Here is a 24,227-nt window from a genome sequence, read left to right as displayed (position 1 = left end):
TCTTTCTTTTCAACTGCTAATAGCCATGCTTTTAAGCTGTCTTTTTATTGAAAGTAATAAATTAAGGCATTCATCTTCAGTGGTTTCACCTTTGCATAAGAGTCAGCAGCTTACACACTAGCATGCTCAGTGTTGAGTAGACAGAAATTCATTTCAGTAGTAAAAACATTCACTGACCTTAGAAAGAAAACTTTCCATTTATGGTTACTGGCTAGTCTTGCACAATTGTAACTTTCCAATACAGAATAATACTTTAAAATTAAGATATTTTGAGGAATTTGTATCTTCTGTGGCTCTTCCTCAGAATGAAGCCATTGGCATTTGTTGAGACTGAGTTTGCTGGAGGTACTAAGACTACAGCTGGTCATCTTGTGAGTCAGTGCTTACGGTGGAACCTTGGCTACTGGTATCAGCAGTTTCATAGCACTTTTGGTCTTTGGCAAAGTTGATGAAAACCTGATTTTTCAAGGGAAATAAAGCCATTAGTACTTGGTAAACCAAAGGAAGAAATAAGGTGTGTGTGTATGCACAATGGGAGAGCTAATAAGAAGAAAACTAGATTTCATAGGGGCACGCCCACACACATAAACAAACTCTCACTAGGAGTCCTTCCTTTAGGTATTGAAATTTATCTGGGGTTTGAAAATAATATCTATATCTACAACTATAAATACATTTATAATCATAATATAAATCTAAAGCTATAATTAAATATCTATAGCCACATATTTGTATCTATTTGATCTGTATCAGTATCTTTCAAGTATCTTTTAACAAGGAGCCCAACCCAAGCCCTTATCAAATGTTTGTATGATGATGTTGAGAGAAATTTCACTAGTTTCAAGAGTTTCACTAGTTTCAACAGTTAATGCACTAAAATAAAATTTGTATACGAAGCTCACATTAACATTATGTTCAGTAAGCTTATTATTTAACAGGCAGACCTTTATGACTTTGTTTAAAATTCTATTAGTCATAGATTCATCCAGAAAATATTGAGAGTCTACTTTGTGCCAGACATGATACTGGTAATTGGTTACAAGTCAAAGGATAAATCTTCTATGTTGGCAAAGCCATAATTGCCTTAATTCCCCATAAAAAATTGTCCATGAGATGCAGCATGATTCAGAGGCCTCTGTAGCCTCACTTTCAGACCCATTCCAGTGATAGGTCCAATCAAATGTTCTATATATCAGGTTGGCTGAACTGTATAAAACTAAAACAGTGCAAAGGTGATGAAGGATGTTCCATGATGCCTCGAGTTATTGAATATAAATGTAATTAAGACAGATGATGTGAATGAAACAAAAGAATCCTGCATTTACCACTTTGGTTACCTGAATCTAGCAGATCTAAAGCATTGGCACCAAATTCTCACTAGATAACCCCATCCTCCCCTAATCTAGGAAGCCAATCAATAGAAATGTTATTTAAGAAACCTACCAAGGAGAAAGTAAAGAAAGTGTTAACAGCTATTTGTTTTATAGATGAAAATAACTGTTGCTTTACATATACAGAAAACTGATGGGTATAGATGTCTTATAGAAGGAAAAAATCTTCTTTTCTCCATTAAAAATAGTTAACTCTTTTCATATTTTTTCCTAACATCCCAAAATGCACTTAGAAATAAATTAAGCTAAGTTTTTCAGGTGCAAGTTTAGATATTGCTTCAATTAAAAGCAAATTCAATGTCATTAAAAAGAAATAATCAGAATGTGTAATAATTTATGTGACATTGTGCACATGGATCATGGTATCCAGCTTACCTCTTCCAGAGTAGTCTGACTCACTAAGAAATTTGTGATATTTAAAGCAGTCTTGTTGGTTTCCAGCAGATCAAAAATGTTTGCTACTCCTCCTGCGGTGACCGGCACATGATACTCTAGCATGCTGAGGTGCTGATCCTGTGGGAACCAAAGGGAAAAAATGTATTTCTCAATGTCAGGTAATATTGACTTGACTAGACATAACTTGACCAAGAGCTAAGAAACATACTGAAATTCATTCCTTTGAAAATGATGTTACATTGTAAATAATGGGTATGTTTTGAGAGTAACAGCTTTCAAAGATGAGATTAAAAGTTTTATGAATGTCCAAGAGAAAACAAATTAAAAAGCTAATGAAAATTCCAAAATATTCTACATTCATGTGCACTTATAAAGACATTATAGTCTTGCCTAGGAAAAAATATTGTGGAATGGTATTGCCAATGTCAGATTATGCTTAGCTCACATAAGTGTTTTCAGAGATAACTTTTAGAAATTTCATTTTTTTAATGTTAGAATTGTTCTAAAAGGCTAAGGATTAGCTATTCAATTTATATTGGCTAAAGTTGCCAGATTTCAAAAGCATTGTCTATGAGAAACCTCATTCAAATAATGCTACATTCTTTCTTAACTCACTCTAAAATTCTTTTCAGTTTATTTAGTCTGTAGTATCACCATCAATTTAGTAATCTATTCTTATTTCCTTGGCGTATCTTTAACATCTTGCTTTTCTGCATATTTCATCAATTACCATATCTTATTTATTTTTCCTCTAAAATGTAACCTTTCCTCTCTATCTGCACCATCAATTTTATTAACTTGATGCTCATCACTCCACATCTGGGTTATTGCAACAGACTCTTCAGAAGCTTAGAAACCATATACACTCATATGTTCTGGCACAAAGTAGCTAGGATAACCTTTCCTAAACACTAGTTTGGTCAGGATGGTTTCTTTACTCCATAAACAATCCCTGTAACCTATATTGATCAGATCAAGATTGTATATTGCAGCTTGGTATTCCAGACCTGCGTTACTGGAAACCCCTCTTCTCACTCCTTTGCTCGCTGTCTAGCCCCTCTCACTGATTTGTGTTTATATCACACCTGTCAGTGCAATCAGGCTATCTTATTGATACTTATTTTTACTCCTAAATTGTTGTTTGGTTATTTCCCTTTTAGAGATCTAGAAACCATCACATACTTGTAGGGAATGGTCTGCTTAGGAAGTAATCAAACTTTTATCATCACTGCACTTGTCTTGTATAGCACTAGTCCCCTGAAGAACAGACCAGGGCAAATGTAATCTCATCACTCAGTGAATAAACACAGATTTCAACCGAGAAGTTCACTGAAAGAAGAAGTACTATGACCAACGTGGTTTGTGCAAAAAAAAACAAAAACAAAAGTGTCCTTTAATTTTTAAATTTGATTTTAATTTAGATGATAGAAAATGGACTTTGATAAGAATCAGAGGTTGAGGCAAAGGTATTTTGTAGAGATAAAAGAATTGTTTTTAAAAATGAACTCTATTTTGCTCTCCAAAATCACTTCACGTTAATATGGTGCCTGACAGTTTAGGAAGCATCTTTGTGGACATTTTATCATTTAGTTCTCACACCAGTCTTGTGAAGTAGATATCAACAGTATTTGTAAAATAGGAATACGAGGCTCAGAGACTTTAAATGTTTTGCTGGAAATCACATAGGCAGAGCTGGACCTCAGCCCAAGTCTTCCAATTTCTTTTCATCATTCCACACCTGACTTCTGTTTAAAAACAATCAGTTGCTATAATCATCGTATATCAATTACCTGCACATCAAAGATGTTACAATGATAATTTTTTTGTCAAGTGCATTTAAATATGCACTATGTGAGATTTATATGTATATATCTGTGTGTGCCCATGCTGTTGATATGCATATGTAAGATGAAATTAATTGAGCAATGTTTCAGGTAGTGTGCGATTTAAGAACTTGATTTCCAAGCAATTCTGCTCAAAACTTTGTGGGCTTATCTTTCAAGTGAGGAAAGCAAAGGAGATGATCTCTTCTAGCTGTGACATTTTGGAACTTTGTAATTTTTTTTTTCTTAGAAGAAATGCCCTTGGTCATACGTATCTGTCATTCCTCAATTCCCTAACATATGTAACTAATAATCTAGTTAAGCATACAACCTGAAAAGTAATATGATATGGTCATAAAGCCTTTGTGAGGAAGAAATAAAGGTATGTAAAAGGACTATGTTACTCTTAAGTAGCTACAAAAATATATAACTAATTTGAAGATTTTATCTGTTAATACTAAGTGTGCTTCAGAGTATCTTAAGAATCTTAAACTAATAAATATATATTGATGAATAACAAAGCTATGGTCAGCTTGAAAATGACAAACATCCACTACGATATTAGATTATGACTATCAAAACCAGTCAATCTCTTACTTTTAAGTATGTTTTTGGAAAGTGAAGTTGCATGAACCTTGTGAGGGGCTCCATGCTCACTTTGGCATTCTTCACGTGAACCTTGACGGTAAATCCTCGTCCAAATCTAGAAAGAAGTGCAAAATACAGTATGAATTATGTTTTGCTGAAATAGCTCCTTTGGAATTCTAGATAATGAAACAGGACCCAAGCTGACCATGATAGCCCCTTTTCCTACATAAAGACTATCATCTTGCTATAAAAGTTCAGGGCATGTTGCAAACTGGAAATAGTGTACTGCCATGACTTTTTATTTATTTCTACCACTATACAAAGTCAGATCCTTTGGACAAAAGTTGCATTAGAAAGAAAATACAAAATCCTGGCTTTCTTTGGCATCCATGAATTGGTAATTGATGTAAATTCCTGGAGATACATACTTTCTAATTTAAAGCAAAGAGAATCTTTAGAGGCAAGTTATTGGAGATTTCATGTCAATCGTAAAGATTAAAATCACTGGGTTTTTAAAAATAAATAATAAATCAGTATACTAGCTAACAGTTTGCACCAAAAGTAGAGTTTGTAAACAAGTCACAACAGACTCTCTGGGAACAACATATAAGGCCTTTTTCATCCTTTTTTCTTATCTTGGTTAATATTGTCTTATAAGAAAGCCAAGCTGTTGTACAGACAAAGGTATAAAGTAATGTCATGATGTTGGAAGATTAACATGGATCTGTATAAATGCATATGCACTCTGACAAACATAAAAATATTAATTTAATTTGATAGTATGATATTTATGCACATCTCCCCAATGTATTTTTGATGGAAAGGTTTTGAATGCAGTAAAAATGTTAAATAGCTTGCAGAAAGCCTGTTCAAATGGCAAATGAACGTGCTAGATAAAAATCGATGCCTTCACGTACTTGTCAAGGTCTAATTTGTTACCAAGATAACTTTTTTTTTTTTTTTTTTTTTGTGTGGGCTTCTCATTGCGGTGGCTTCCCTTGTTGCAGAGCTCGGGCTCTAGGAGTGCAGGCTTCAGTATTTGTGGCTTGCGGGCTCCAGAGCACAGGCTCAGTAGTTGTGGCGCACGGGCTTAGTTGCTCTGCAGCATGTGGGATCTTCCCGGACTAGGGCTTGAACCCGTGTCCCCTGCATTGGCAGGCAAATTCTTAACCACTGCACCACGAGGGAAGTCCTGTCATTTACTTTTTTTTTTTCTTTGAATTTTTGAATTATATTTTATTTATTTTTGTATACAACAGGTTCTTATTAGTCATCAATTTTATACATATCAGTGTATACATGTCAATCCCAATGGCCCAATTCAGCACACCCCCACCCCCACCCCCACCCCATGTGGTTTTCCCCCCTTGGTGTCCATACATTTGTTCTCTACATCTGTGTCTCAACTTCTGCCCTGCAAACTGGTTCATCTGTACCATTTTTCTAGGTTCCACATACATGCGTTAATATATGATATTTGTTCTTCTCTTTCTGACTTATTTCACTCTGTATGACAGTCTCTAGATCCATCCACGTCTAAACAAATCACTCAATTTTGTTCCGTTTTATGGCTGAGTAATATTCCATTGTATATATGTACCACATCTTCTTTATGCATTCGTCTGTCGTTGGGCATCTAGGTTGCTTCCATGACCTGGCTATTGTAAATAGTGCTGCAATGAACACTGGGGTGCATGTGTCTTTTTGAATTATGGTTTTCCCTGGGTATATGCCCAGTAGTAGGATTTCTGGATCATATGGTAATTCTATTTTTAGTTTTTTAAGGAACCTCCATACTGTTCTCCATAGTGGCTGTACCAATTTACATTCCCACCAATAGTGCAAGAGAGTTCCTTCTTCTCCACACCTTCTCCAGCATTTTTTATTTGTAGATTTTCTGATGATGCCCATTCTAACTGGTGTGAGGTGATACCTCACTGTAGTTTTGATTTGCATTGCTCTAATAATTAGTGATGTTGAGCAGCTTTTCATGTGCTTCTTGGCCATCTGTATATCTTCTTTGGAGAAATGTCTATTTAGGTCCTCTGCCCATTTTTGGATTGGGGGGTTGTTTCTTTAATATTGAGCTGTTTATATATTTTGGAGATTAATCCTTTGTCCATTGATTCATTTGAAAATATTTTCTCCCATTCTGAGGGTTGTCTTTTCGTTTTGTTTATGGTTTCCTTTGCTGTGAAAAGGCTTTGAAATTTCATTAGGCCCCATTTGTTTACTTTTGTTTTTATTTCCATTACTCTAGGAGGTGGATCAAAAAAGATCTTGCTGTGATTTATGTCAAAGAGTGTTCTTCCTATGTTTTCCTCTAAGAGTTTTATAGTGTCCACTCTTACATTTAGGTCTCGAATCCATTTTGTGTTTATTTTTGTGTATGGTGTTAGGGAGTGTTCTAATTTCATTCTTATACATGTAGCTGCCCAGTTCTCCCAGCACCACTGATTGAAGAGACTGTCTTTTTTCCGTTGTATATCCTTGCCTCCTTTGTCATAGATTAGTTGACCATAGGTGCGTGGGTTTATCTCTGGGCTTTCTATCTTGTTCCATTGATCTATGTTTCTGTTTTTGTGCCAGTGCCATATTGTCTTGATTACTGTAGCTTTGTAATATAGTCTGAAGTCAGGGAGTCTGATTCCTCCAGCTCTGTCTTTTTCCCTCAAGACTGCTTTGGCTATTTGGGGTCTTTTGTGTCTCCATACAAATTTCAAGATTTTTTGTTCTAGTTCTGTAAAAAATGCCATTGGGAATTTGATAGGGATTGCATTGAATCTGCAGATTGCTTTGGGTAGTATAGTTATTTTCACAATATTGATTCTTCCAATCCACGAACATGGTATATCTCTCCATCTGTTGGTATCATCTTTAATTTATTTCATCAGTGCCTTATAGTTTTCTGCATACAGGTCTTTTGCCTCCCTAGGTAGGTTTATTCCTAGGTATTTTATTCTTTTTGTTGCAATGGTAAATGGGAGTGTTTCCTTAATTTTTCTTTCAGATTTTTCATCATTAGTGTACTGGAATGCAAGAGATTTCTGTGCATTAATTTTGTATCCTGCAACTTTACCAAATTCATTGATTGGCTCTAGTAGTTTTCTGGTGGCATCTTTAGGATTCTCTATGTATAGTATCATGTCATCTGTAAACAGTGACAGTTTTACTTTTTCTTTTCCAATTTCTATTCCTTTTATTTCTTTTTCTCCTCTGATTGCCATGGCTAGGACTTCCAAAATTATGTTGAATAACAGTGGTGAGAGTGGACATCCTTGTCTTGAGAGGGGACATCCTTGTCTTGTTCCTGATCTTAGAGGAAATGCTTTCGGTTTTTCACCATTGAGAATGTTTGCTGTGGGTTTGCCATATATGGACTTTATTATGTTGAGGTAGGTTCCCTCTAAGCCCACTTTCTGGAGAGTTTTTATCATAAATGGGTGTTGAATTTTGTCAAAAGCTTTTTCTGCATCTATTGAGATGATCATATGATTTGTATCCTTCAATTTGTTAATATGGTGTATCACATTGATTGATTTGTGTATACTGAAGAATCATTGCATCCCTGCGATAAATCCCACTTGATCATGGTGTATGATCCTTTTAATGTGTTGTTGGATTCTGTTTGCTAGTATTTTGTTGAGGATTTTTGCATCTATATTCATCATTGATATTGGTCTGTAATTTTCTTTTTTTGTAGTATCTTTGTCTGGTTTTGGTATCAGGGTGATGCTGGCCTTGTAGAATGAGTTTGGGAGTGTTCCTTCCTCTGCAATTTTTTGGAAGAGTTTGAGAAGGATGGGTGTTAGCTCTTTAAACGTTTGATAGAATTCACCTGTGAAGCCATCTGGTCCTGGACTTTCGATTGTTGGAAGAGTTTTAATCACAGTTTCAATTTCATTACTTGTGGCTGGTCTGTTCATATTTTCTATTTCTTCCTGGTTCAGTCTTGGAAGGTTATGCCTTTCTAAAAATTTGTCCATTTCTTCCCGTTTGTCCATTTTATTGGATAGAGTTGCTTGTAGTAGTCTCTTAGGATGCTTTGTATTTCTGAAGTGTCTGCTGTAACTTCTCCTTTTTCATTTCTAACTTTATTGATTTGAGTCCACTACCTCTTTTTGTTGATGAGTCTGGCTAATGGTTTATCGATTTTGTTTATCTTCTGAAAGAACCAGCATTTAGTTTTATTGATCTTTTCTATTGCTTTTCTTTGTTTCTATTTAATTTATTTCTGCTCTGGTCTTTCTTTCTTTCCTTCTGCTAACTTTGGGTTTTGTTTGTTCTTCTTTCTCTAGTTCCTTTAGGTGTCAGGTTAGATTGTTTATTTGAGATTTTTCTTGTTTCTTGAGGTAGGCTTGTATAGCTATAAACTTCCCCCTTAGAACTGCTTTTGCTGCATCCCATAGGTTTTGGATCGTCGTGTTTTCATTGTCATTTGTCACTGAGATAACTCTTGAAACTGCTTTCTGAGAGTATTTTGGTTGGGGAATAATAATAATAATAATGACATTATTATTATTATTATTATTATTATTATTATTATTATTATTATTAGCTTTTAGGCCTTCCAGGTTTTGGGGTTATTAATTTAAAAAAATTCAATCCTCAGTACTATAATTTAACTTCAAGGTGAATCAATGATTAAGTTCTCCATTCCAGTTTTACTATTCATTGTAGGATGGGCTGCTGAGATTATCCTTGAAGGTGAGTATAGCACTGGTAGATTTGATTACCCTATACCACGTGTTAAACAATACATTTGTTCCTCACCTGCTCTTAATATGCTGCAATGATCCAATACATTGGAACCTTCCATTCACCATAATGGCCAACCTGGTACAGAGAGCTTCACATTCTTCCATGCTGTAAGACAGAATCATGTCAGCATTCCGGGCACAGAAAATTGGTTTAAGTTCATGAGCATAAGCTTAACTTTTTTCATTATGGCACCTTAGAAATACTGCTTGAGTATTTGAGTTCCTTAAAATGTTCTTTCCCTTGAAGAACAAAAATATCTTTTAACATATAAATTAAATGTCTTCACATAGGGTTTATTACTGTTTCTTCTCAAACTTGAGGCCATCTCTCTCACCTGGATTGCCCACTCTATCAAACACAGTATTTCTTTTAAGCTCTTACAAACTTTGACTCAAGACCTACATTTTGTAAGAAATGCTTCCAAAATAATACTAAGCTGTTTTCATTTTGCCTTATACTCCGTATTCAGTTGGCTTTTATACTTCTGTGTTTATAACTAGTTAACCTGTACTTGATTATATAATTCTAATTTCATGGGTGATGATAACTGGAGGAGATCTTAGGTATCACCCTGTCCACTTAATACGAAAGTTAATGGAGGGCTTCCCTGGTGGCGCAGTGGTTGAGAGTCCACCTGCTGATGCAGGGGACACGGTTTCATGCCCCGGTCCGGGAAGATCCCACATGCCACGGAGCAGCTGGGCCCGTGGGCCATGGCCACTGAGCCTGTGCGTCCGGAGCCTGTGCTCCACAACGGGAGAGGCCACAACAGTGAGAGGCCCGCATACCGCAAAAAAAAAAAAAAAGTTAATGGAAATTAGGGGAGTTTGGGGGAGAATGGATACATGTATATGTATGGTTGAGTCCCTTTGCTGTGCACCTGAATCTATCACAATGTTGTTAATCGGCTATACTCCAATATAAAATAAAAAGTTAAAAAAAAAGTTAATGGAAATTAAATGATTGGCTTCAGAACATATACTGTGCTAAGGGAAGGCTAGTATATAGGATATAAACAAGTCTCTTGATTCTAAACATACCTAGCTCTTTTTCTACTATATGATCATTATAATGAAAGGATGAACTTAGTATAAGGCTAACCTTATAAGAAAGGCACAGAGAAAATTCTTTAGTAGCTTTTTTACCTAATTGATTGGAAGGGTCTACTTCATGGAGAAGGCTTGTGAACTAGTTCTTAAAGGACTAGTAAGATTAGAATCTGGAGAGATTTTGTGAAAAGATCAACTCCAGTAGAAGACACAGCCAAAAGCGCATGTGATAGGAAAGGGCAGTGAGTGTACGCGGTACCACGAGTCATTCAGATTGACAGATAGGAGAGGGTGTCATAGGAAAAAATGACTAGAAGTTTAGACGAGGCCAGATAATAAAAGGCCTTGCATACTAAGCTGAAAAATGCTGAATTTTATGTGATAGGCAATAGGTAGGCATAGTTGAATTAAGAGGGCTGCAAGTTATGGGAAATTTGTTTTTTAAAAGATTTCTTAGGCCCTGTCCCACCACAGGAGCTGGAGTCTCACCATGAAACCTTCCGGACTTGCTCCTTTGACTATGAACATAAAATACTTTAATCCAATTGCAGAATTCACTATCAGTATATATTACACGGGATTACCTTTCCCCTCTCTCATTCTAACATCGTGTCATCTGACTCTCAGTTTACCTGTGAGAAGTGAGGATGACGGCACATTTATTCTGTACTTCTTCTGAAATGATCTTCCAGAGGTGCCGTTTTGATTTAGGATCCATCCCAGAGCTTGGCTCATCCTTAACAGAAAGTTACAAGAAGAATTTATCAAATTAATTAAATTTTGATGAGGTTCTTTACATGAATCATTGCATCTCACTTGCCTAGGACAGAAATCACTTTTCCAGGTCATGTGACTAACTTGTTTTATACTTAATAGGCTTCTTTCTGCTGCTGTCAAAAAGCTCAAAATTAATCATTTAAAATTGTCAATCTATTTAAAAAAGTGTCTCAGTGAAGTTGTACTCTTACTTTACACTTGTCTCTCATATTTCTTTGGAAAATATTCTTCTTCAATTACTGGCAAAGCAAGAATTTTTACATTTAATACTATATTGTCACATATATATTTGAAGCTACATCAGCAAGACTGCTACCTTGCTCCTGATGGCAGAATTGTGGCTGTGAGTGATAGATAATATGTTATGTGTAGCACAGAGAATTCAATTTGATTTGTTTTTGTTAATATGATTGAGGTGTACTTTCAGTTTTATGTTATTAATTGAAATATAATACTCCTTGGGGAAATAAAAGTAAGATTTGCAGAAATTGCCAAATAGAAAGATATAAATTACATTTTAAAGTAAATGATGTTTAGAAAAATTATTCAGACATAAAATTAGAAATGCAGCAATGGAAAACCTAAATAAGCAATAATAAATCCTGACAGATGATTAAAAAACCAAATTATAGGTCAAGATTAGGTAAAAATTAAAAACATATGTCTGAAATGGAAAGTATATACATAGGATCATCAGAGGTTTATTTTTATAGTAAGGGGTTAAATTTAAATTTAAAGAAAGAAATGAGTGTTAATTTGGGGAAACGGTAAAGGTTATATTGTCACTGTTCCTATTTTTTAAGACAATGGCATTACAGTAAATATATATAAGAGAAAATACAGTATCTTTCTCTCATAGCCTGACTTTAGTTCAGCTCATTAATACATAATATTTGCATAGAGCTTTTAACAAGATTTTAAGGTACTTTACATCTATTATCTCACAGGGGTGCCTAAGGATTGTTCTCTTCAATTTAAGGGACACTTATACAATAGAACTCCATTATGAGCATCGATTGGCAGGGATGTAATGCATTATAAGCTTCCGGTATTATAGAGAGATGGGTTGTGCATTACACTATCTGGGCAGTTTAAATGATTTGATCCTCTATATTACTTAATCTCTGGAATAAGGTGATGATTTATAACTGGTGATTTTATTGCGTATAGTTAAGCCTCTTTTGGAGTTTGGAAGTCCCTGAATGAAGGGGATCTTCCAAAATAAGGGCAAGCTTATTTCTCTGAAATAAACACTTTTCACAGTGTTTGGCCTGGGGAGCAGAATGCTATGTCACTCCTAGTGTAATTTATATTTCCAGGTGATCAATTTAATTTTTCAGCTCTTAATCAAAATATAAACGTGACATATATTTCTTGCCTCCAAAAAATTCAGATAAAGTAGAATGGCATATTGTCAAGATTGCATCTCAAGCTAGGTAACTCATATTTTTAAGCAACAAGGAAATAACATTCTAGCACAGCATGTTGTCCTCAAATGTGTATTTCCTTTTTGGTAGAAGTTGGAAAATGTGTTAGTTCACCTGATCAGTTACTAATAGAACTGATTTCTTCAATAACTGGGAATCAAATTCTGTCATAATTTTACTTACTCATTTAGATATCCTGACTTTATTTCAGCTACTTCCTATTCTCATGTTTCCTCTGAAACCGACTGAGCCATAGCTTCAGACAAAAACATTTTTGAGGGCATATTTTTGTGGCAACAAATTATCTGATATGAATTCCCTTAGTGAGACAATATATGTAAAGTGTTTTACAAAATAACTAGCATATAGTGAGACCTCAGTAAATGTTTATTGCAATAATGATAATGAACTGTTACACACACTATTGGATATGTGGTTCTAATTAGGTAGCAGCCTTTTTCACAATGATTCTCTTACCAGCAACAGTATGGAAGGTTTCCCTATCAAGGCCAGTGCAGTGGATAATTTTCTTTTTGTGCCGTAACTACACATAGAGGTAGTTTTGTCCTTGTAGGGCAGCAGGTGAAGCCTCCTAAGGAGTTTATGAACAGTCTGTGGGTGGAAAAGAGGACTTAAGTTGATTTTCTCTTGCCAAAACCCTTAAAGCATTAAACGGGAAAAGAGCTACTTGTGAAAAGAAAGTTTTATAATGAAGAAATACATTCCCGAAAAAATTAAAACATTTAAATTCAACATAAATTTTAGTTTATTTTCAAAGGTCCACTTAAACATTAATAGTTCAGGAACTTCCCTGGTGGCACAGTGGTTAAGAATCCTCCTGCCAATGTAGGGGACACGGGTTCGAGCCCTGGTCTGGGAAGATCCCACATAACACGGAGCAACTAAGCCTGTGCGCCACAACTACTGAGCCTGCACTCTAGGGCCCACGCACCACAACTACTGATCCCAGGTGCTGCAACTACTGAAGCCCGCGCGCCTAGAGCCCATGCTCCACAACAAGAGAAGCCACCGCAATGAGAAGCCTGTGCACCGCAACGAAGAATAGCCCCTGCTCACCACAACTAGAGAAAGCCTGCACCCAGCAAAGAAGACTCAATGCAGCCAAAAAAATAAAAAATAAAAAAAAATATAAAAAATCAAATTGGAAGCTATTCTATTTTACTTGGGCATTTTGTAGGTAATTCCATATTTCAGTACTTATCTGAACACTAAACGATATACAGGCATCACCAAACATGGCTCAACCCAGAGTCTAAGGCAAATGTCATTCTTTATTTGATAGTTTTTAAAAGACAACTGAACAAACATGGGCCAAGATGTTTCTAAAGTCGAGTTCATAGGTTCATTTATGATATACACAATCACGCTAATACTGCCTCAATTATCACTGTCAGGAGAGAAATGTCATAATTTTCCAGATGTCAACTTGGTCTCGAGGGTGGGTGTGTGGGAAGCAGAAATAATAATGGTTTTCAAATGAACTAGTTTTTCACACTTATACTCACTTCTTTAATATCTTTTTCTGGAATTCCATGTATTCTAGCATAGAAATACAAATGTTCTTCCACGGTTACCAGGTCATCCAAAGCATCTTCCTGAGGACAGTAGCCAATTAATGAGCTGTCAGAGTCAACGTGAGCCAGAGACCTGAATTGAAAGAATCAAAAACACAAATGACTTTCAGAAGATGTTCCCCTTTTAGTCCTCAGATGTTGGGAAGGTAGCTCTATTGGGTCATGGTGATTGGTGAGTCGGGAAAAAAGAGGTAAAAACAATCCCACCATCATAGTCATACTTAAAGGTTTAAAAATTTCCACTCGAGTAGCTGTTTTTCCTCTAAGGATTTAATAATATAACCACAAAATAACATAAGGAGTTCATTTTAATTATTTTTCTCATTTAATTATGTTGTGTTCAGTAATTTGAAGCATTTGTTTTCATACCCAATCTTATTTCTGATCAGAATGTTTCCACCTGTAGGAATTATGTCTCCAGTCAGCATCTTGAAGATGGTGGTCTTTCCTGCTCCATTCACCCCAAGAAGGCCAAAGCACTGGTTTGAGGGAGAAAAAAAAAAGATGTAAACTTTAATTCAAAACAAAGACATGGTACTATTATATCTCTTTTCTCCTTCTCCTTGGGTGAAATAAATTACCAAGAAAAATAAATCACTCGAATTACTCATGGATATTGCAGTGCTTTGTTGGCACTGGATAAAACTTTCTCTTTTAAAACAATTAGGTACTTAAGTATCTTTTTTCCTTTAATCATCTGAACATTTTACATATACATAGGACTTATTTTACATATTATATTATAGCACACCACTGTGTGACATGATAGGATACCCAAGTCAGATATGCTAACCTGACAAAGTAATTATATTTATAGATTTCAAATTATTCACACAGAATCACAACTTTACTGAATAAGCTACTGAAGCGATAATCTCTTTATGTGGTAGAATAAACCTGATGCATTTAGTTTGCAGTCAGGCTCGGCAAAAAGGGAAATGTCCACATTCTTCTCCTCCTTTCAAAGCTGTCTTACTGTTGCTTCTGTGAAACAGCAAGAATATGAATATGAATGCAGTTCTAGTACCTCACTTCTGACAACTGATTTCTTTATGCTGTTTTTTTTTTTTTTTTTTTTTTTTGCGGTACACGGGCTCTCACTGCTGTGGCCTCTCCCGTTGCAGAGCACAGGCTCCGGACGCACAGGCTCAGCGGCCATGGCTCATGGGCCCAGCCACTCCGCGGCATGTGGGATCCTCCCGGACCAGGGCACGAACCCGTGTCCCCTGCATCGGCAGGCGCACTCTCAACCACTGCACCACCAGGGAAGCCCTATGCTGTTTTTTTTTTTTTTTTTTCCTTTTGCGGTATGCGGGCCTCTCACTGTTGTGGCCTCTCCCGTTGCGGAGCACAGGCTCCGGATGCGCAGGCCCAGCGGCCGTGGCTCACGGGCCCAGCCGCTACGCAGCATATGGGATCCTCCCAGACCGGGGCACGAACCCGTATCCCCTGCATCGGCAGGCGGACTCTCAACCACTGCGCCACCAGGGAGGCCCCCCTATGCTGTTTTTTGAAGAGGCCTGGAAACTAAGAGTTGAAAAGAGCACCCAGCATAGACTTCTTGACTGAAAGTCCACTCAGGGAGGGTAGTAACTTGGGAGGGGGCTCAGGACTTGGTGTGTAGTGAGTCCTCCCTGCCAAAACGAAGACTTACAGGGTAAGTAACACATAGACACATGTAAATTACATATATAGAATCTGTCAAAATATTCAGAGGTTGACTTTCATATTTCTAGACAAAAATTAAGGAAAGTTAAAGATTTTTGTCACTTACCATGTCAATACAAAGGATAGCTAGAAACAAAACACTGTTCCTTACCTCCCCAGCAGGTATCCCAATGCTGATGTTGTTTACAGCTATAATCTTTTTGTGGATAAGGTGGTAGGTCTTTGTAAGACGATGGAGTTGGACCAGGTCATATTCATTTGCACCATTCTCAACTCTAAACCTCTCAGCCCACACATCTTCATCTTCAACTATTGTCTCAATAACAGGTGAAGAATGAAATTTTTTGAAGAAGACTCTAAAAAATGGGCCCAATGATTCTACATCAATGACTCTGAAATGGTACCACTCAGTTTTGACATATTTTAATAAGTTTTCACTTCATTAAAAGTGTGCTATCACATACTAGGTTTCTTTTAAATTTTTTTATGCATTATGGTACTCAAATAACTTAAAAATTAGTATGGATGCTCTTTACAATATTTGTTATAATATTTGGGAAACAGCTTTTGCTTTCCATGACTTAAATGCTTACAGATCCACTATTAAAAGTGAGAATCTTAATTTCAGTAACAAGGAAATTAGTTTGGGTTTGAAAGTTACTGCCTAACAGAGAGACTAGAGTCATTAGTAAGACAACACTTTACAAGCCCATGATCAATGATCACCTTTTTAAAATCCTCTCTATTTCTTCTTTTGTCATCACAATATGAATGTTAGTCTACAGTCTTTTTACTGTGAATGTCTTACCTAGGATCTAGTCAATATATTAAGGTTATCAGTCCTGAAAACTCACGAAATATCAAACCCACTTCAGTATCTTGCCTAATGAATACCAAAGCAAACCAAACCAACAAATCAATTCAGGTCTTCCTCCCAATGTCCCCTGTTTCTTTTAATGATATCCCCAGAGATTCCAATTGTGATGCTTTCTTTGAAAACATCCCCATTCCAAAATCCACTCACGCAGTCAGACTCTTAGCACTGGAAATGCCTTATAACAGACAGTCATCTATCATTTTCTGTCTTTTTCTATTACCATCACAGGGTTTCATTTTTTTTTTCACACAGATTTATCCAAGAACCTCAAACTGGTCCAGCATCTCTGACTCTTCCCTTACAGTATGCATTGTCTCCACAAAAATCACAGCTCCTAAAGCACCATTTGATCCTGTTGGTGTCTGTTCAAAAACCTTTAATGTGCTACTATTTGTTTCTTGAATAAAGTCCAAGCTATAGCTTTTTAACCAATCAGTAGACTCCATAATTTTCCAACCCCATGCTTTAGCTCCTACTCTTTCATTACATTTAGTCTATGCTCTAGTCAAATTGTATTATTCATTTCTCAAATATGCCTCAAGATTTTTCTATCTTTGCTCTTGTCTTTCCTTTCACTATTATTAACTTAAATCTTATTTTTCAATAGGTGATACATGCACTTCATGTATTAAAATTAAAATGGTACTGAAGAATATTTAGTGAAAAGTAAGTCTCCTTTAACCATATACAGTTTTTTTTAACAGAGGCACTCATAATTAGAAATAATCTATGCATATGTATGCATAAGTAATATATATTCCTTTTTTAAAACTCAAATTGTAGTATACTTCATTTATAGTTCTGAACTTGCATTTCTCACTTAATAAATATTAGAAGTAATCCCAAACATTACATAGGGAACTGCATCATTCTTTCTAATGGCTGCATAGTGTTTCATTGATAAATTATACATATAATTCATTTAACCAGCTCCCAAATGAAGGACATTTAGGTTGTTTTCATTCTTTTGCTATTAGGAATTCTTTTGCTATGATGAATAACTTTATACATACATAATTCTGCATATGTGTTAGCACATCTATTGGAAAAATTCCTAGAAGTAGAATTGTTGGGTCAATGGTATGTGTATTTTTATTTATGATTTTCTTCTCACTTTACTCAGTCTTCTTTTCCCAAATCCATTGCTAATATTCTACATACTCAATTCTCTTTCCCCACTTCTACTTTCTATCTTTCCAAACACAACTCAAAGACTACATCTTTTGTTTATGTACATATTTTCTCTCTACCACTGAATCTTGATCTCTTGGAGGCTAACAATTGTGCTTATTTAATTTTACTCCCTCACTTTACAATACTTGCACAGCCACAGTAAGGTTTGCTAACTATTTACTGAATTAAATAGATTGTGAATTATGCTACAATTTTTAAAAGTTTTTTGAGCAAAACATTTCCATATTACTAATTGAAAAGCTTAGACTACTGACCCCTCTCTGAATATTTTGAATTGAGTTTTGTCATGGATGTCAAACACTGTTTTCATTGTATTTACCTGAGTTTATTTATTAGCCACTCATTGATTAAAAGTCGCAAGAAAAAGAACATGGTTCCTTGAGAAACCAAAGCCACAAACATTGCACCTAGTTTATCCATCTCAAAGGTTTCATTTGGATACTCCACTCCATATGCTTTTAAGAAGTCTAGGACCGACTGTTGTTGAGAAAGTTCAATCAAACCATAGCCAAAACAGAACTGCGGGAAAATCAGGAAAATGCGCTTGAGGGTTTCAGAAATAAGTTCTAAAGTCTGAAATAAAACAAATAAAAATAAAGCTCAGTGTTAGCCTTCCAACAAATTGACAAAAAATTGAAACTAGATGTAGATAAATATTGAAACCTGAGAAGCTTATCTAGATTGGCAATTATTTCACATGCATACTGAATTTACATATAAACATTTACTATAACCAAATGGTGGAGATTTATTACTAAAATACAAGCCCAAAAGGATTATATATATATATATATATATATATATATATATATATATATATATATATATATATATATATACATATATATATATATTTGAGATGGTCTAAGGTGTCAGGCCAAACCCTGGGGGCAGAATCACTTCTATACCTGCTTTAGGTCCTAGGAATGCAGTAACAGCCAGGGTGCTAGGGTCTGATAGAGTATCTATGGGTAGGTGCCTGAGTAAAGGAGGGATTTAGTACAGTAAAGTTTCAGAACCTAAGGTAATTCCTACTAGAAGAGGGAGTAAAATGGTAAAATATATGGAAGGAGAGACAACCTATCTCAACGAGGAGCAAATGGCTCATTTTCATGTTATTCACACTTGGGACCAACCACTTGCACCTCATGAATTTTCTTCTTCCTCCTGGAGTGTGCTTCTCTATTCTTCACTTCATTTTCTTTCTATTCTTTTCCATTCAGTTGTCCAGCACTGAGTGTGCTTGTCTATTCCTCACTTCATTTTCTTTCTATTCTTTTCCATTCAATTGCCCAGCACTGGTAGGGCTTCCCTTGTCACCAGTCATGACTGTTAGCTCTGAATGGAAAGTGATGCTTGCAATGAAGTAGACTCCAATACATGACTGAAAGGGAATGAATCAGGTTTTTTCCTCTATGGATGTTCAAATGAATCTTAACCCATAGTCATATAACTAAGCCATTGTCCTTGTCCCTACCATACCATAACAATTTGTTAAATGAGTAAAAAGTTTAGCTGACCGATTGGTTGCATGACTTTTGTAGTGCCATACAAGGTATCTGACTGAATGTATCTCCCTTTACCTACTCAAGCCCCATCAAATGTCAATAGTTTTGACACTGCATAAATATAATCATAGACATTAACCTAGATGGAACATAAAAAGAATTTTAAAACATCATAGTTTTCCCTCTACTATATTGAATAGAATCAAATGAAATTCCCCTATTCTATTTGGAGAATGCAAAATACAGAAAATCTTTCCACCTTGGAACATGTTGAAGCATTTGATCCAATAACTGAAGTTTAGCAGACTAATAAAGGACCTTACCGTATCATTAGGCTTTTCCTTGGAAAGGAAGTACACCACCGACAGGGAAACGATGGAATTGATGCCAAGAAAAAGGTTGATGCAGACATAAGTGATGAAAGCCACTCCTGTTTCATGGAAGAGCCCAGCCAGCAAGTACATCCAAGAAAATGTGGCATACCTTTATGTTAATAACACTAAGAATTAAAGTCATGCTGTAATTATTCTTTTACTAAATAAATAACTTCGATAGTGTTCCAAAGTGAAAATAAACATTAGAGATCAGTTGTCAAGCCTTGTAGTTAGATCTCTCTTTTATCCCTCTTTTTAACAACAGCCAAAAAAAAAAAAAGTGAAGCACACTTTTTAAATGACAGTAAAGGTCTTTTAAGGAATCTTGAGTAGTCATTACAATTACAAATTCATTTTTCCTAGAGATGGTGTTACCCCACCCAGGCAAGACATTTTTTTTGGCTCAGAAATGTGAGTTTAATAGATATATCTTATAATTTAAAGTTGAGAAAAAAACAACATTGTCGGCTAGCTAAGCAGAGAGAGTATGCTTAGAAGCTGCATGTCCTGTTTTGAGCAAATACTTGAGCAACCTTTGGGGTAATGAAGTAGAACTAGAGACAGAGAGATCCTTCATCAGCTTCAATTGCTAACTAAATGGTTACTACCCATTCATTCAGGGCAGAAAGAACTGCTACGATAAGTATTAGTTATATCAAACTGTATTACCTGTATTAATTACCCTAATTCAGAAACAATATTATGTGTGTTCTTAGGCATCGATAAAAATAAAAATAAATATACATGAATATATTTACTTTTTAATGCCTTATATATTTATATATACTCACAACTTGTTAATACATAAATTCATACACGTATACACATTTTTCTGATGATTCTAAGGCCTCCATTTTTACGTAAATTAAATTACATATGTAAATTGTTAAGTGTGACAGCACCCAGTAAGTGCTCATTAATGATAGGTATTCTATTAACAACAACAACATTAATTTTCACAAGTATTACACTTTACAAACTATGGATTAGCAGGTGTAATGTATTGTTAATCATTACTCATGGCTAATGAAACCCCAAGACAATTGTAAATTAGCTAATGAGATTTAGGTCCTGTTTGTATCTAGGATCATTTAATTCTGTTAATTCTTTCACTGCTTACCCAAACAACAGAAGTAGGAGAGATACAGCGCTTAGGTTGTTTCCACTGTAGAAGGCAGGTAACTTGAAAATTGCAATGACACCAATTGAAAATGCTACAGGCACCAAATAGAAGGCCTATGGGAATATGTAAAACTATGTTTAATACATGGCAAATATTTTTAAAAAAATCAATAGCCCATCTAGTTTAAAACTGTAACAAACTGAACTAGAAACACTTGAAGAAATGAAGTTTTATCTATGTTCTTGTTGCTTGTAACATTCAGTTCATTTTACATTGATTTCACTCTAGAATTTGTCTCCTGCAATATGAGGTCAAGCCAGTCTCCATCTTTATAGAGATACTCAGAGTCCCTGGTGCTCCTCCCTCCAGGCTTTGAGACTTGGGATTATTTAGTGAGAAAGATAAGACAGCCAGGTATCTTTGTATTTGATTCAGCCCTCAAAGTATTGATTTCATTTTGAATGCTGGAACTCTCTCAGATGGTTGATTTCTAAGGCTTGGTTATCAGTGTGAGCCACTCTGTGCAAAACAGCAGGGCAGTGGGTACCACACATTCTTGGAATCACAAGGATATGAACAAAGAATTCAGTGTTTCATCGGCAAGCAGAAATAGTAAATGCTGAGGGTTTGCAGCAAGATGTACACAATGAAAGAGATGGGAATTTAATTAGGGAGAAAAATCTCCTAAAATTGGAATGAGAACCAGAATCTAAGTCGTAAGTAGCCCTTCACAGAAGTGTGTAGTTTAAGCTTCTTGACATATTAAAGCTCCTATTAAGTCCAGAGGAATCATTACCATTTTTTTTTACATTTGACTTCTACAACAATCGCATTTCAGACCTCACTGGATACAGCATTAACCAAACGGATAGGCAGTTAATTACTCTCCAACCCTGCAAGCCGATGACAATTTCACCATAATCACCCGGCAAACACATGCCCATCCTGAGCTTTTGGCCATACTGACACGTTTGGCGTCAAGAAAAACCATCTGAATTTGGGACCATTTTAGGCAAATAAGAGAGCTATCAATTAAATTCACCCTTTATTTTCCCTACTAATCTCTAATGTGTTATTCAGCAGAGGCTACTACTTCGAATTTTTCACTATTAGTTGATTAAATTTTTATAAGCTTGCTTATGTGGTACCACTGGGCAAGGCTATTCCACTCCTAAGCTTCCATTTCTCCACAGTAGTGGTTCTCAAACTTCGATGTGCTTTAAATAACTTGGGGGAGTGGTTGTTAAAAATGCATATTCTCCATGCTCCACTCCCAAGATATGGACCTCTTAAGTCTGGAGTGAGGACCAGCAATCTGGATTCTAACAAATGTCCTGGGGAATCTGATATAGAAGGTCCTCAGACCACAGAGGTAAGGGCAAGGCAGGTGGATTTCTCTTTCTTCCAACCACTGGATGAATATAAGCCTGATGCAATTTTTTTCTTAATTTATTGTCTTTGTGGTAACAATATGAACAAACCAGGGCAAATAAATCTCAAATATAAAACTGTCTTCTACCCAAATTGGTCCTGTCTTTCTTGCAAAGACACAAGTTACTCACCATGTCATAAATGAAGTTTGTTACCCAGTAGCATGTGACACCAATGCCTGAAATGTGCTGCAGCTGCTTGGCTTTGGTCTGATGCTCCCGTACAACATAGGTGACAAAGCTGGCAGTGGTGACAGAGTAGCCCAGCAGGATGGAGAGTGCCACTAAAATATCGATTAAGCTGCTCATTCTACATTGAGCAATAGGGAGAGGAGAGCACACATAAGTTTTGGGAATTCTTTTCATTTCAGAAAGATTCATGGCTAAAGCCATCAACAAAACAGTGCAAGAGTTGGCTGTGACACAAATAAGTCTTCTTGCAAGGCAGCCAGATAATATCTTCTACATGACTTGGCTGTGACCCTGGGATAAATGTAGCTTGAGTGCATCTGAATTGACTAGGGATATTTGATGGAAAAACCTCAATCAACAAGGGTTACAGGGTGTATGCAAGAGATATAGTTCTTGAGCATAGAAATCGTACTTAAATGCTATGCAGGGAAGTTGAAATGATGAAACACTTATGCACTTGACTTACAAAAGCAGGAGATTCTGTGAATCTACAGTCAACAAGCTCTACTTGGCAACCTCACTCTACACACTTTCAGAAACCTCCTTTTATCCCAGTGAGTGACTTATAGTACCAGCTCTTCTAGATTGACATTCATTCAGAAACAACTGTGATTTCCAATTATAGCACTTTATACAAAGGCTCAATAAGCCAAGGAGAAAAGAGTCATGCCATATATGTCTGCTTACGTGGCTTGTTCTTGGTCTGGCACTCCTGGATAAGGATGGCTATACAGGATGATACCTTAAAGAAGAGATGGTTCTTTTCATTAGTAGGTATTCAGTTAATTGGGAATACCACTTTTTATGCACACTACTATATATAAAATAGACAACTAATAAGAACCTGCTGTACAGCACAGGGAACTCTACTCAATACTCTGTAATGGCCTATATGGGAAAAGAATCTAAAAAAAAAATGAGAGAGCGGTTATATGTATAACTGATTCACTGTGCTGTACCACTGAAACTAACACAACAAAATCAACTATACTCCAATAAAAATTTTAGGGGGCTGGTATGGGAAGATCCCACATGCCACAGAGCAACTACGCCTGTGAGCCACAACTACTGAGCCTGCACGTCTGTAGCCTGTCCTCCGCAACAAGACAGGCCGCGGCAGTGAGAGGCCCGCACACCACGATGAAGAGTGGCCCCTGCTCGCCGCAACTAGAGAAAGCCCTCGCACAGAAACAAAGACCCAACACAGCCAAAAATAAATAAATAAATTTATTTAAAAAAAAAATTTTTAAAAAGAAGTAACAATTTTTATTTATTTATTTATTTTTTACCATCTTTATTGGAGTATAATTGCTTTACAATGGTGTGTTAGTTTCTGCTGTATAACAAAGTGAGTCAGCTATACATATACATACATCTCCATATCTCCTCTCTCTTGCGTCTGCCTCCCACCCTCCCTATCCTACTCCTCTAGGTGGTCACAAAGCACCGAGCTGATCTCCTTGTGCTGTGTGGCTGCTTCCCACTTAAAGAATTTTACTTTGGGGATATTCTTTTAAAGGAAAATGATGCCCCCACCCCCTGCCAATCTCATCAATGCCATACAATTGATGGTACTTACACACACACACACAAAGCCCGAAACAGTTTTTCACACTGTGCATGGAATTTTGTGGGAAGGGGCAAGAATTTACACTTCTTATATAGCATGTTTCCCCTCTACTACATTTAAGTCATTGTTTTCCAGTTTCTTCTCTCCATCTGGTAATATGGATGTTTGTATTCAGTAGCACTTTAGAAATGCATGACATTTAAAGAAGCACCTCAAAGGGAGACCAATCATATGAGGATCTCCTAAAGAACAGACATTTCCCACCCCCATCCCTCTTCCGTGTGCTATTGGCTGTCGTAGGGAAATACTGTAGCCTGAGAGGATCCCTTCTCCTCCTTTACTGCTTCTGAGGTGCCTATTGTTCTAGAACTCTACCAAGAGTGGAGCTTGGGAGCTTCAGCCACTCTGGAGGGATTTTCACTGAGACATAAAGATCCAAAACGATTCAGAGAAACTAGTTGGCTCCAGAAAAGTAGTCACTTAA

The 24,227-nt window shown here is 36.3% G+C and overlaps 1 protein-coding gene across 2 annotated transcripts in view; it reads right to left on the bottom strand.

The window, feature by feature from the left end:
• Window positions 1–290: 290 nt before the first annotated feature.
• Window positions 291–24,227, bottom strand: part of ABCA12 (ATP binding cassette subfamily A member 12) — a gene marked incomplete at its 5' end in the record, with an annotated part of 180,642 nt that continues 156,705 nt past the window's right edge. For both annotated transcript variants that reach the window (XM_082630169.1, XM_082630170.1), the window contains 14 exons: window positions 291–456; window positions 1,767–1,904; window positions 4,208–4,313; window positions 8,972–9,064; window positions 10,641–10,744; window positions 12,690–12,824; window positions 13,739–13,880; window positions 14,177–14,286; window positions 15,627–15,831; window positions 17,866–18,119; window positions 19,378–19,537; window positions 20,549–20,664; window positions 22,114–22,291; window positions 22,861–22,915. In XM_082630169.1, the coding sequence (XP_082486295.1) occupies window positions 355–456; window positions 1,767–1,904; window positions 4,208–4,313; window positions 8,972–9,064; window positions 10,641–10,744; window positions 12,690–12,824; window positions 13,739–13,880; window positions 14,177–14,286; window positions 15,627–15,831; window positions 17,866–18,119; window positions 19,378–19,537; window positions 20,549–20,664; window positions 22,114–22,291; window positions 22,861–22,915 (1,898 nt within the window). In that variant the 3' untranslated portion in view covers window positions 291–354. The remainder of the gene's footprint in view (window positions 457–1,766; window positions 1,905–4,207; window positions 4,314–8,971; window positions 9,065–10,640; window positions 10,745–12,689; window positions 12,825–13,738; window positions 13,881–14,176; window positions 14,287–15,626; window positions 15,832–17,865; window positions 18,120–19,377; window positions 19,538–20,548; window positions 20,665–22,113; window positions 22,292–22,860; window positions 22,916–24,227) is intronic.

Source organism: Mesoplodon mirus (genome assembly GCF_964341445.2).
Source record: "Mesoplodon mirus genome assembly, chromosome: 8".
NCBI lineage: Eukaryota > Metazoa > Chordata > Mammalia > Artiodactyla > Ziphiidae > Mesoplodon > Mesoplodon mirus.
This window is presented reverse-complemented; position numbering and strand designations above follow the sequence as displayed.